This window comes from Rattus rattus, chromosome 6, assembly GCF_011064425.1.
Source record: "Rattus rattus isolate New Zealand chromosome 6, Rrattus_CSIRO_v1, whole genome shotgun sequence".
NCBI classification, from domain to species: domain Eukaryota; kingdom Metazoa; phylum Chordata; class Mammalia; order Rodentia; family Muridae; genus Rattus; species Rattus rattus.
The window spans coordinates 94,255,996-94,270,635 of record NC_046159.1 but is presented as its reverse complement, the minus strand read 5'-3'; the positions used below and the strand labels follow the sequence as shown (position 1 = coordinate 94,270,635).

Here is a 14,640-nt window from a genome sequence, read left to right as displayed (position 1 = left end):
ACTCATACAACACAGCTGGGACTAGACCTGGCGCAGGGCTCACAGGCTGGGACCTGCCACCTAAATGCTCTTATTTGCCTATTCTTGGCACAATTTAACTCTGCCTCGTGCTCTGTAGTTTACAGAGGGTCTGATTTCATTTCATCCCCCATATTAAGGAGGTATTATTGCTTTTATATTACGCTTGGGAATACTGAAGATTGAGGAGAGTTTCCGACGGAAAATGATAGAAAGGTTTGAATGAAAATGTCTTAATTACTTATAGAGATTATAAAATTAATGAAAAATTTTACAGCATCGCAGCTGTTGGCCATTTTATCTCAGTGTCATGAATCCAGATGCACATTTTGAAAGTGTGTTTTTAATGAAAAAATAGCAGATGCATGGGACCTGAAGAGATAGCTCTGTGGGTGATATGCTTGTTGCATAAGTCCAAACCCCAGAACCCAAATAAAAGCTAGACGTGATAGTTTTCCATGCCTGCAATTCCAGTGCTAATATGTGAAGACTGGAAGATCCCTGTTGTTTGCAACTCTGATTCATCCAACTCGTTTCAGTGCGAGACCTGGGCTATTAGACAGACAGACAGAAAGACAGATTGATAAGGTAGGGAATGATAGAAGAAGACATTCAATGTCAACATCTGGCCTCCCATTGCAAAGGCACATATACCATACATGTACACAGATAGGTCTATACCATACACAAATCCACATAAATTTACAGAAACATATTACAAAAAGATTTGGAAAATGCAGAAAAGTTTTTAAAAATCTCCTTTAAATGTGTTGCTCAAAAGCAACCACAATATTTCCTTCCAAAGATTTTTTTCAGTACAGCCATACAAAGTATATATTTAAAATGATATGTTTTTATTTATAGCTTTGTGTTTCATGCCTCTTTATTACCTAGAGAAAAGTAAGGTGCTATTCTGCCCTCACTGAATTTAAATTTTATTATATTACTTGTCAATGACCTATGTTTTCTGCAGTCAAGTACAAATGAAAAATCAGACCATATTGCCTGAGTTCTGATTGTCTTAAGATTAGATCCAAGCTTCTCAGAATGCAGTCTGAAGACCTGCAGTGCTAGCTCACTTCGCAGCCTCTTAGAGCTGCAAATTCTCTGCCTAGTTAAGCTCCTTACAATGAGGTCAAAGCCCCCATTGCAATCAACTCTCCATGATTCAAACTCATGCAAAAGTTTGAAAAGGACTTGGCCTTGTGTGCATCCATGAGTCAAGAACAGCCTATTATAGCTTAACAATGAACAGAATAATTATTAGAATCAAAATCAAAAAACAAATACAAAAACAGAAAGGCTTCTTTCTTACGAGAATTTTCTACAAAACCAAAGGCTTCGATGTTTACTCCTAGTAAATTAATGAGCAAAGGTTTAAAGACCTGGTTCAAATGACTGTATACTGCCATAGTAACGTGATAAGGATCCATGTACTGATCCTTTACTATTCATCCACTTCTGATTAGCCACCTAATACTCACCCATCAAAATAAAAAGAGCAAGGAGGGAATACAGTTTAAGTTGAGTTCTTTCTTTTTTCATTATAATGCTATAATATATTGAATAAGCAAAACACTTTCCAATCACAACACTTTAGGAAAGGTATCTTCATAAAAAGGCATTTTCAAGGAAGAAGTTGAACAATTTCTGAACTAATGGCCAAGTAGGTATTATAGCAACGAGATAAACAGTGTTCTGGATTATTACAAAATAGCACATGTTCACTGGAAAGAATTTCCTTAAGAAGGAAGGATTTGAGTGATGGCTAGGAAATAATCCATAGGTCAACAGAGTCAGTGTTTGTGGAGTTACCCATTCAAGACTTGACATACCTCAGGTACTATGTTAATGGTAGATGGGGATTATTTCTTTCAGTCCTTAGGAGACCAGTATAATGTACATTCCACAGGAATGGCTAAATGAGATTAACTGATCAGTTCCTCTGTGTGTGTGTGTGTGTGTGTGTGTGTGTGTGTGTGTGTGTGTGTGTGTGTGTATCTAAGTCTTTCAGATCCATCGTCTTTACTATTTCTTCCTCAGTTGAGAGTTTAGATTGAGACATTATATAGCACTTAAGGACTCTGTATGATCCATTGTGTTTTACTAGGGTTGTCTGTCTAGGCATGGACATGGAGCTCCACACTAGAGCATGTGTAACTCACCAGTGACTACATCACCAAAGACAATGATTTCATCCCTCCCACAGTCTTTGTCATCAGTCCCTCCCACATCGGTGACTGAATGCTCATGGGCTCTGTCTTTAGAAAGCTCAGTGAAGCCAGCTGCAGCTGCTGAGTTCATTTGTGCCAGGGCCATGCTGTGTCCATAAAAACAGTGTGTTGTGGCCCTTGTTCCTGTTTTCTTATATTCTTGCATCGGCTTGTCTGTTCATTCTGCTACTTCTTCAGGATCCCCTGAGCCTTGGAGGGACTGATGTACGTGTCCTGTTTAATGCTGAATACTGATAAGGACCACCAGTTAAGTTACTTACTCCCAGCATCTTAAACAGCTGTGGTTTCTCCAATAATGACCATTCACTGCAAAAAGAAAGTCCTTCGATCAAGGCTGACTCAGGATTAGTCTATGGGTACAAACAAAAATATTAGTTAGGTTATTTGACACTCTGCCCATTTAGCAAAACAAAGCTAGTAGACTAATTACTAAGGCTACGGGCTCCCTAGACATTGCCTTTGACTAATCCATAATATCAGACTGTATCTTTCAGAGTAGGCCTCAGATTTAATCAGAAAGAAGTTGTTTATTCTCATAACTGTGTCACTACTGTGCCAGTAGATACATCTTGTCTGAAAGCTTGGTATCGCAGTATACAAGGTCTAAACTTGGTAATGACTACTGCTAGCTTTTAAGACCCAACTGCATAGAAACACCATATTATAAAAGCTAGATAGTAAGGAAGAAGCTTCTAGCTTTGCTCCAAACAACACATCTTTGTTCTTCAACCAAGGAAGGCACAACACACTTTTTCATTTTTTTTTAAATTGAATGCATGGATGCAGTGCTATCTTGGTTATATCCATACCCATTCCCTACATCCAGCTCACTCCAGCCTCCTGTATTAGTTACTTGTTATTGATGTGATAAAATACCATGACCAAAAGCAACTTAAAATATTTGTGCATCTAGAGAGCTATATGTTCATAATAACCCAGAGGGCATGGTGACAGGAAAAGGAAGATGAGAGGTCACACTGTATCTGTCAACAAGAAATAGAGTGAGTAAGCAGGAAGCACAGTCATAATTACACATCAGGTATGGATCCAAGCATAATACCTTCACAAGATCAAACCAGACAAATGTCCCATCATAGTTGGGTAGAAGATCTCCAGGCCCCGATCCTTATGGGTGAGTAATTGGTATAGATAGTTTCCATGGCAGGGAGAATCATTCTTTAGTGAGTGGTAGGTTTTCCATGCTCCAGTGGATGTCCCCACACCCATGCATATTTGGATAACTCTAACTGGACTTAAAGGGCTGAAAAAGAAAAAGATATGTATTTGGAAAAGAGATCTTAGGGAAAATAGGAGGGAGTTGGTTGGAATAAATGGAACATAGATATGATAATGCTTATATACATGTGTGAATTTTTAAAAAACAAGGATTTTACGATTTTAACCTGGAGAGATGCTGTCATTGGTAAGGCACCTAGTTTGTTTTCAGAGATTGTGATTTCTTCATCTGCAGCTGTGCCTTCTCCCTTCTATTCAGTCAACTTTCATGTCATCTTGACTTCAGAACAGCTGCATCCAGTCCTGCCAACTTTATCATTGGCTACATTGCTTTAGTTCAACTGCCACTCATCTTTCAACTGACCAATAACAGCAACAGCTTCATATTCCCCTGCAACCTACTACTTACTACATGGAGTTTTCATTTTGAAGCCGACATCTAATTATAGCATCTTCCTGCTGAACATTTGGAAACATTTTCTCCGGCCTTTTATTATAGCATTTCACTTGGCATGACATCCACAATTAGAAAAAATATGTAATTTATTGTGTGGACACTTAAGAAATTGAAAGTGGACCTATTAATGGTTATCCTGGGGCAACGATTATTGGGTTCTGCTTCCTTTTCTAGCCACATCCTTTTCTAGCAGCACTGGAAGCATAAGCAATACCTCATAATCAACAAACAAATCCTGCTTTAAAGGTCTTGAATCTGGATTGAATCCAGCCATATTTGCATAGACAGGTGTTACCTAGGACACATCACAGAAATGCTTTGCATTAACTCTTTGCGAAAGAAGGAAAAAAAGAAGGCACAACCAACCAAAGAATTGTAGAATCATTTGACAAAGTATGCTAACATTTGGTATAATGAAAGAAATCCATTGGTAAAAAACTTAAAACCTGTCTATTATCTTTGGGTAGAGAGAGCCATGAACAGGGACAGGGAAATTTGATATAGGATAAAACAGAGGATACCTCAGACTCAGACCCCCTATTTCCTAATTTAACCCACAACAGATCTCAGGAGCACTGGGCAACAACACTTTATAAGTCTGTACAGGGAATGCACCATTTAACAGATTTTCAGCAGGAATGGCTCCTTGTCCTGTGCTAATTTTATTCATGTTCCACATGAATGCTAGTTTGAACCTGCTGGGGAAAAGAAAAAACTTCTCTTAATAGCATTTTTGAGAGTGACACAACCAAGCAGATATATAAATGTCCATTTTGTACTTCTAAAAACAGGTGCAGTCTCTTCAAGAAAAAGAAAATATGTCACAGATATGGAGAGAAAAGGGAAAACAATGAAAAAGAACCTAGAATTCAATTATGCAAGTGTAAGCTTTTACACAAACTCAATTTGATGTAATTAAAGCACCTGTAACAAACTGAATCAGGAAACCAGCATTCCTTTGGCCTGAGACACAAGAAGATTATAAATTACCTATAATTCATAAAAAAACAATTATTAGTGATACAAAAATTGAAAGATCTCCTTTATCTTATTTGATAGTTCAATTTGGAATCTCTCAAAATAAAGAAGTTTTCAATATAATTTATGAATGAAAGGGTCATGACCCCCAATAGAAACATATGTTACATGTCTTATTAGTAAGTAACTGATTGGGTCTATCCTTTCCCCAAGTATAGAGTCATATAAGTAGATTCAGGGGTCAGAAATATACAGAAAACTCTGAGTCATAAATTTAAGTTTAGAAAAAAATGAACGTTCACTCTAACAGGAAGAAATGTTTACATAGCAGCCAGCCAGTGCTGGGCATGTGAACTAAGGTTTTGAGCTGGGGAGACATTTGTTTTGTTCTGTGCTCATGTGGGATATTTCATTCCAGCCATCTACGAGCCCTCCTGTGAAGCTTACAAACACCTTGGCCAGACATCAAATTACTACTGGATAGATCCTGATGGCAGTGGACCACTGGGGCCTCTGAAGGTTTATTGCAACATGACAGGTAACTATGTCACATTTATGTTTCATGAGGATGGCTTCTCTGTATGTTGAAAATAATAGTCCATGAGCTGTGTGTTGCTCTGGTGCTGTATTCTCATCACATCTTCTAAGAAGTTAAATCTTGTTGGGCTTATTAGGCAAAAATGCTGAAATGTATGCCATGAAAACCTTTGACACAGTAATTTCTTAAATGTTTGTCATTTGGATCCTGAGAAACAGCTCAGAAGTTAAAAACCACTTACTGCTCTTGCAGAGGACCTGGGTTCAGTTCCCAGAACTCACATGGAAGTTTACAAGCATCTATAACTCTAGTACCGGGAAATATGATGCCTTCTGTGATTTCCATAGGTCCCAGGCACACACACTGTATATATGCATATATGTGGGCAAACACTCATATAAGTAAATATTTTAAAATAGTTTTTCTTTCTGTTAAACAATGAATACTTAATAGTTTAATGAAAAATCAATATACGAAAGAAAACCAAGAAAGTAAAATTGCCAAGTTGAAGTTCATAAAAGAAGTGGCACGTGAAGTTACCTTCCTTAGTGTTCTACGCTGGATAAAAGCGCTATCACTACCAAGTCTCGGCCTGCTTATATTTGGAGAAGGCTGACCAGCCACTCCTGATTGTCTTCCATTCTCCATAGAAGGGTATCCTCTGTGTACTCAAAACCCTTTCTGGCAATCGCGAAGATTACACAAAGCTTTCATAAAATTTATTTAGGAAGAGATCCTGTTTTTTCTTCAATTCCATATTAAATTTCAGGCCAGTGAAAGGAGACTGTGGGTTCTTGCAAACTCCCAAAGCAGTATATACGATACACAGCTCTCTAAGATGGGAGAGAAATTTCTAACAGATTGGCAGCACATAACACTCCAAAAATCCTGATAGGGCTTTGAGCCATCACCATTAGTGGTTCCAGGAGATGACTGGCACTTAACGTGGACTTCTGAGATGTAGGAAGTGAAGGATAATGGCGATGTAATGGTCTTCATAGTGGAATGATGATGGCCACATGAAATTTCTCTAGCATCCTGCTAGGTACCCTCAGTTCTTCATGCCAAGAACTGGGTTTGAGTTCTAGTTCCATTAGTCACCAGCTGTGCAATCATCAGCACCTGAACTAACTTGGCTAAAGTCACAAAGCTTTTAGACATTGTATTACCAAGTGGATTACTGCTGCCTACAACCAGCATTATACAAATAAAGTAGTAGAATACACAGGTAATTCTTAGCATATTGGGTCAACAGAAACAGTTAGGTAAGGTTCTCTTATTTCTTTAAGTTTCAAGAGTTAAGTAAAAGTTCATGTTCTAAAAAGATTCTAATTGAAATGTGTTTTAAACCCATGATTCCAGATCAATGTTTCAGAATTATTTATGGGGTTCTGTATGTTTTTTTTATTTCCAAACATGTGTTGTATCTCTACCTCTCGAGGTTTCATTAAGTCTCGAGTGTAAATAGGATTCTGTGACTAAACTCAAAACTCTAAAGACCCCTTGGGCAGGGAGAACTCAGTAGAGAAGTTGCCATGGTATCATGAAGCCAGGCATGATGCAGAATGGAAGGGAGAATGGAAAGGGCTGGACAGAACCTCAGTGTAGAAGCCATGTATAGAAGGCTGTTAAGAGAACTAGTCTGCTCTAAGTTTCCTCCTACCCCAAGATCTCTGGTATACTCTGGAGCGAGATCAGCTAAGAGAGAGCCTTAGCCAATTGCTTTGAAGGCTCACTTGCCAAGTGTCCTTTGACCACCTCTTGTTGAACTTCGTGTTAATTCTACTAGAACCTCAGTATAGTTTGTTAGAGCTTTATGTATCCTGATCCTGATTTATCTAATAAGTTTATAGCCCAATGAGTTTAAGTATTAACCTAAGACATTCTGGCCAAGACTTGACTTAAGTTGGTTTCCATCTGCATTTAGGAATGCAAAACAAAAGCATGAGACTTGCAGCCTTCATGCATAAAATGAAGGGCTGGTTTAGTCTGAGGAAAGATGCTTTTCTGTGTCTTGAAGCACAGTGTGAATCAGAACTGCAAATTCTGTCTTACCCATATCTCCCTTGAAAGAGAATCACAAGGATGCAACCCCAAAATGCTGGAATAGTCTGAGCAGGAAGAACACGCCACTCCATGTACTCAGGATGGTTTTCTCCTACCCAAGAGAGTTATGAGCATTGGTGTGTCCAAGAACCCTTGAAGAATCTTGTCTTACAGGTTCTCGAGCATGCTAAATGACTGCATAAAGATCATTTAGCTCTTTGTCACTCATAAACAATTCTGGAAATATCATGTTCTATACGGAATAGCCATCACCAAGAATAATACTGTGAAGGTTGGCTTAAGCTGTTCCATATTGAAGGAATGTTGTAAAGACAGGGAAAGTATAGCAGTCTAAGATAGCCTATAAAACTCCAGATATATCACTTCATGACTTGAGAAATTGTTCCCGCTACAGAAACCTCAAGGAATAAAAAGAGATAAGGTACTAAAAAGGTGAGGAAAGAAAAGAAGAGGCCCACAAATCAATGCCTCAAGAACTAAGCTTCTAGTGGGTTAGTAAGCCTGAGAGACAAGCTAATAGGTGGAGGGATAGGCAAGGTCACAGCAAATAAGTTTGATTGTGTACACGTCTGTGTGTGCTCACATATGCACATAGAAACACATTAGAGAAAAGGAAGAAAGAAAAGTATCTGACAGCATTGGGGGGACAATGAGATATCCCTTAGAGAGTGAAATGATATTTGAGAATCTAGAGAATGATTAAGATACTTAATTGAGGGGTTGGGGATTTAGCCTAGTGGTAGAGCGCTTGCCTAGCAAGCGCAAGGCCCTGGGTTCGGTCCCCAGCTCCGAAAAAAGAAAAAAAAAAGATACTTAATTGAGAACCTTAAGTATGGAGGACTGTCGATTTTGAATCACTGTAAAGTACGTGCTGGATATGGTACTGTAACGGAAGTGTGGCAAAAAATAGCTGTTAGGATTCTTGGAGTAAGTCATGTCTAGCAGTATGGATGATTTGAAGATCCTATGATATGTGGAAGAAGCCACTTATTGAGCTACAGCCATTAGAGATTAGAGAGGGTCCTCAATGATAGAACCTTTCAAGTGCTGCAGAGTTCACATGGAGAAGTGATGCTTTCAGTAAATCCCTTCTAAAAGAAGCTACTGCTTTGTTTTCCTTGGGATTTTATCCAAATTCATGTCATATATAATCCTTCTTTGAGACAGGGTCTCTTTGCCCTTGAATTAATCAAGTTGCCTAGCCCACAGCATCTAGAGGGGTCTACTGGGAATTCGGAGTGACTGCGCTGTTGGGTCCAGCTTTTCTAAGGATTTGAGGTCAGATTGTCAGGGCTGCAGCAGCCTTTCACTTACTGAACCATCTCCCCAGCTCCGTATTGAACTTCGTTTAAAAATTTTGAGTATCTGTGCATTTGTGCTCTGGCACATGAGGTTTAAAAAGTTCAAACTAAAAAGACCCAAAATCAAAAAAAAAAAAAAAAAAAAAAACCCACTTCTTACATTCTACTGGCTTTGTAGTTTTATCAAAAAGCCATTAAGCTTGTTTACATAATTTGTGCTTTATAAAGCCCTGGGATTTAGCTGATCAAATTCTATTATGCTCTATAATGGTAAAAACTGCTCATGTCTTTTTAATCTAATATTTATAGAGAGCGCCGGCTCATATCCCTATGTGCCAGCACTGGGTAATATTATTTTCTTTATCTTTATTGTGCTTCTCACATATTTCCATGGTGCAAAATGTGGGCAGGGCATTGAAGGAATCAGAGAAAGAACTGGAAGAGCTCGAAGGGGCTCGAGACCCCTTATGAACAAAAATGCCAACCAACCAGAGCTTCCAGGGACTAAGCCACTACCTAAAGACTCTACATGGACTGACCCTGGACTCTGACCTCATAGGTAGCAATGATTATCCTAGTAAGATCATCAGTGTAAGGGGAAGCCCTAGGTCCTGCTAAGACTGAACCCCCAGTGAACTAGATTGTTGGGGGGAGGGCGGCAATGGGGGGAGGATGGGGAGGGGAACACCCATAATGAAGGGGAGGGGGGAGGGGGATGTTTGCCCGGAAACCCGGAAAGGGAATAACATTCGAAATGTAAATAAGAAATACTCAAGTTAATAAAAAATAAATTAAAAAAAAAAGTGGGCAGGGGCCTGCCGAGTCTCTGGGGTAACAGATGTGGGTCCTAGTGACAAGTGTCATGAACCTATGCATGTCACCTCACTTCAAACCCTACAACCTTCTTTTTTCCAGTGGTATTTATCTCCTCATCAGTTCACAGTTGTGCCACCTCTGCGTGGCTTCTCAGTGTGATTGACACAGATGATCTGGTTGCACGGAGCAAACCCCAAGCAGACAGCAGAGACAAAAATCCACTAGAGCTCTCGTTTACTCTGAGATTTAGAATTTTCTTAGAAATTCTTTCAAATTTCTGGGAGAGTTGGTTCTTCATGATTTTAAAGCCCATCGTCTCATTTCCTTCATGGTCATTGGCCATGGATTGCTCTGAGCCCAGCAGGAACTTTGATCTGCAGACCTTCCACTAGAGCATGTCTAGTCAGGTCATCCCTAAACAATACAGTCATCTACTTCATTTACTCTAACAGCCGATTTATCTGCAACCCCTTCCCCTGAACTATGTCTAGCAACCAGGCCTCAAAGTGAATTATAATATATTTAGAGTTCCCTCTCCCTTTAGAGAGAGGGCATCCTGCAGGGCACACCTACCAATTGGTAGTACTAAAGTTCTCTGAACTCTGACTACTTATGTTTCTCTGTCTACCATTCCTAACTCTAACATACACTCCTTCCCATGTGTGGCACATACTATCACATTTAGTTTATAAAGTATTTTGTTTTGTTTATAGCTTTGTGCTTTTGTAACCTTAGCATATTCCTCAATAAAAGAAAGTTTGATTATATATAAATAAAGGATAAAATTAATAGTTGGAAAGTTGTTTAACTGACATACTGGGAAATATTATAAGGATTTTTATATTTTACACTTTACAGACAGACAGACAGATATTAAGGACAAATAAAATGTTAGCACATTTAAAAAATATTATGTGTAAGTCTTCTAGTGATTCACAAGAGCACAAGATAGCCAAAGTTATAATTGGGGTCTTATTTTAATAATTAAAGCTCAGAAAAGTTAAGTCTCAGGTCACTTACATTGTCAGTCACAGAGTCTGAAAGTTTAGCTAGGCTTATGTGCTTAGAAATAGTCTATAGTTAATATATCTGTGAATGTGTGTGTGTGTGTGTGTGTGTGCGCATGTGTGTATGTGTGTATGTGTATGTGCCTGCGAGTGTGTGTGTGTGTGAGTGTGTGTGTCTACCAGCTCACATGTATATATAAACAACAGTGTTTACCTCTGTACTACAATATGCAACATGTTTTCTGAAATGAGCATTTCTTATTAGCATCTCTTTATCATCATCATCATCAAAACTTCCTTACTCATTATCGATGGCTTGAACAATATGTTGACTATAAACTATTTACTTCTTAATTGTCCCACTAATGCCTTGGGGTTTTTAATCAGAGAACACATTTAAATGAAATCAGCACAGAAACAATTAAGTGACTGTTACTGGTTTCAATTCATAATTAATCTAGAAGTACTTTCCCTTGTGCAATTTTCTGAGGCCATTTTAGGATACCTCATCCACTTGCTGCCATCAAATACTCTCTCTGTACCTGAGGTAGACCACCCCTGCAGAATTTCCCTTGACCTATTTGTGCTTATCCATCAAAGAATCTCTTGTTTTTTATGTTTCTTAAGACGCTATCCCAATATTTAAGATAATTTAAATGTAATTCCCAATAGTTGATTGATTTAAACTTTGTTTAAACTTGGTTGGACACCAGCTAGCTTGAAAGTGTAACAGGATGACTTTGTCTACTTTAATCTAACAGTAATCCCTGCCTTTCCCTGGTGGAAAAGAAACAGCCAGATATAAAGACATAAAGTTCTGCTCTGTGTGGGGCTTATAAGTTCTTAACTCTTTCATTTTCCTGTAGGTCAGTACTTCTCTCTCCCTCCTCTTTCTGTCTCTCTCTCTGTCTCTCTGTCTCTCTCTGTCTCTCTCTGTCTCTCTCTGTCTCTCTCTCTGTCTCCTGTGTGTGTGTGTGTGTGTGTGTGTGTGTGTGTGTGTGTGTGTGTGTGTGTGTGTGTGTGTGTGTGTGTGTGTGATGAATAAAAGCCTTACACCTTGGCTTCTTCGATTTGATTGCCCTCAGTCTCTCCTGTTTTTCTCCAAGGCACTTTATTTCCTTTTCTATCTCCTAACCTGGTTTGCCTCCTCTATAGTTAACCTACACGTGGATCCACTCTGTTCTCTGTTCTGTCTTCCCTCAGCCACGTCTCCTCCTCTTTGTCGACCTCTCACGAGCTGTCTTTGTTATAAACCTTTGTAATCACTCAGCAACTCCTGCCTCTCACGTTCAGCTATTTCAGTTCCTCACAATCAGTATAAATCTTTGAATTCAATTCTGTTCATACAGCTTCAATTGAAAATCTTGGAAGCAACTCACTGATCAAACCCAGCCGGGGAAGGACTCTCCTTCTGACTGATTACCACTCTCATGGAACACTTTCTTTCAGATTCTCACTTATTCTATACATGGCTTCCACCTGCCAGGCTTTCTTTGAAATCTCTTCTTCATTGTACGTCAGTCATGGTGATAGGTTAATACTACAAAAGTTCTCGAATGGTTTTCAAACTTCGAGTCAAGAAAGGCAGAGGAAAACTATAAAAGGTACTCTGCGACCCATGCCACGGGCCAGATAGTGTAAAAACAAGGTCATGCAGATTCAAACTCTGTGGGAGCCTCTGAAATGGAACCAAGATGGAAATTAAACTGTATTGGAATACTTTCACACAACACGGCCAAACAATATTTTAAATGCATACTGTTTTATGCTATTTCTCCATTCAAAATCTTAGGATGGCCTCCCATTGTCATGGCTGGATGACTGTTTCATTACCTCTGATGTTTGGAGCCTCAATTGCTTGTCCAGTCCACAGTAATCAACTTTTCAATGGAGTGAATTAAATGGATTATAAAAACAAAATAGTTCCTGAGAAATGCAATTAAGACCAGCTCATTCTTTTGTTATCACAGAAACCCAAAGTCTTCAGAAGTAAGCTCATACTTTTAAACCAGACATTTCTCACTTCCAGCTAAATAGTAACAGTGACTTGGGTTCTTTTCTTCTAGGTTCTGGGTTTCTCAGTGTTACAGGTTATCTTTTGTTCTTTCTGAGTTAATCATGTTTTGTAACGGATGACCTTGGACATTTTTCATAGAGTACCTTAATTTAGAAGCTGATATATGCTCCAACTTCATGTATAATTTCTGCAATCAGGAAAGTTAAATAATGTGCACACTATTACAGACACCTAGAAGGCAACCATTTCAAGTCATAAAACAAATGTATACAAGAAACTCTGATACTTGCCACCTAATTATATGCTGTTGTTTTTGTCTTAGCAATGATCAAAAAGGAAAATTTGGACAAGATGTTCCAGCATACAAGGCTATAGAAATAATGCTTGTATACATAAGTTTCATTAAGACAGATTCTCATTATGTAATTATTAGTCACGCATCCTATGAATAATCAAAATCAGTATTAAAAGGTGAACTTAGTCATGTCTCCTTACCAGATAATAAAAATCTAAAAGCAAACTATTCTTTATAAATCTATCTTTAAAACCTATCTTATTCTGTCATTATTGCCCACTCTGCTTCTAAACTCACTCCCTGTTGCCCTTGCTTCACAGTTAGATAACACACCCCAGTTGTAGTGGCTTTTATAAGAAGTAGAATAGGGCATTGTCCAGGCAGAGCAAATAGAGAATAGCATCTAGCATGTTCTATTTTCAGGTTTCCAGACTATAAATTCATGGCAGGTGTCTGCAGGCCTTTCACCTTTTTCCATGACAAATTGATTGCTCTCTCTACCATGTCATTTTCATTTCTTCTTTTCCCCATATTAGAAACCAGGCTTCCCATTTCTTTTTCTTTTTTATTGGATATTTTATTTATTTACATTTCAAATGTTATCCCCTTTCCCGTTTCCCCTCTGGAATCCCCATCCCATTCTACCTCATCCTTGCTTCTATGAGGGTACTCCCCTACCCACTCAACAACTCCTGCCTGCCTGCCCTGTCATTTTCCTACACTAGGGCATTGAGCCTTCCAATGACCAAGGCTCTCTCCTCTCATTGATGTCCAAGAAGGCCATCCTCTGCTACATATTTGGTTGGAACCATGGGTCCCTCCATGTGTACTCTTTCTTTGGTGGTTTAGTTCCCAGGAGCTCAGGGGTTCAGGAGGGTTGTTATTATTCTTCCTTCAGCTCCTTCAGTCTTCTCTCTAACTCCTTGATTGGGGACCTCATTCTCAGTCCAATGATTGGCTGTAAGCATCTGCGTCTGTATTTGTCAGGCTCTGTCACAGCCGCTCAGGAGACAGCTATATATCAGGCTCCTGTCAGCACGCACTTCTCGGCATCCCTAATAGTGTCTAGGTTTGATGTCTATGTATGGGATGGATCCCCAGGTGTAGCAGTCCCTGGATGGCCTTTCCTTCAGTCTCTGCTCCATACTTTGTCTCTGTATTTCCTCCTGTGCCTATTTTGTTCTCTCTTTTAAAAAGGACTGAAACATCCTTGCTTTGATCTTCCTTCTTCTTGAGCTTCATGTGGTATGTGAATTGTATCTTGTGTATTCCAAGCTTTTAGGCTAATATTTACTTATCAGTGAGTGCATACCATGTGTGTTCTTTTGTGACTGGGTTATCTCACTCAGGATAATATTTTCTAATTCAATTCATTTGCCTATGAATTTCATGAAGTCATTGTTTTTAATAGCTGAGTAGTACCCCATTGTGTTAATGTACCACTTTTTCTATATCCATTCCTCCATTAAAGGACATCTAGGTTCTTTCCAAATTCTGGCTATTATAAACAAGGCTGCTATGAACATAGTGGACCATGTCTTTGACAAAGGAGCTAAAACCATCCAGTGGAAAAAAGACAGCAATTTCAACAAATGGTGTTGGTTCAACTAGAGGTCAACATATAGAATGCAAATCAATCCATTCTTATATCCTTGTACAAAGCTCAAGTCCAAGTA

General features: G+C 38.9%; 1 protein-coding gene across 1 annotated transcript in view; it reads left to right on the top strand.

The window, feature by feature from the left end:
• Positions 1–14,640, top strand: part of Cntnap2 (contactin associated protein 2) — a 2,154,251-nt gene that overhangs the window by 1,348,129 nt on the left and 791,482 nt on the right. Inside the window, exon 13 of the mRNA XM_032907255.1 lies at positions 5,342–5,461. Within this exon, the coding sequence (XP_032763146.1) occupies positions 5,342–5,461 (120 nt within the window). The remainder of the gene's footprint in view (positions 1–5,341; positions 5,462–14,640) is intronic.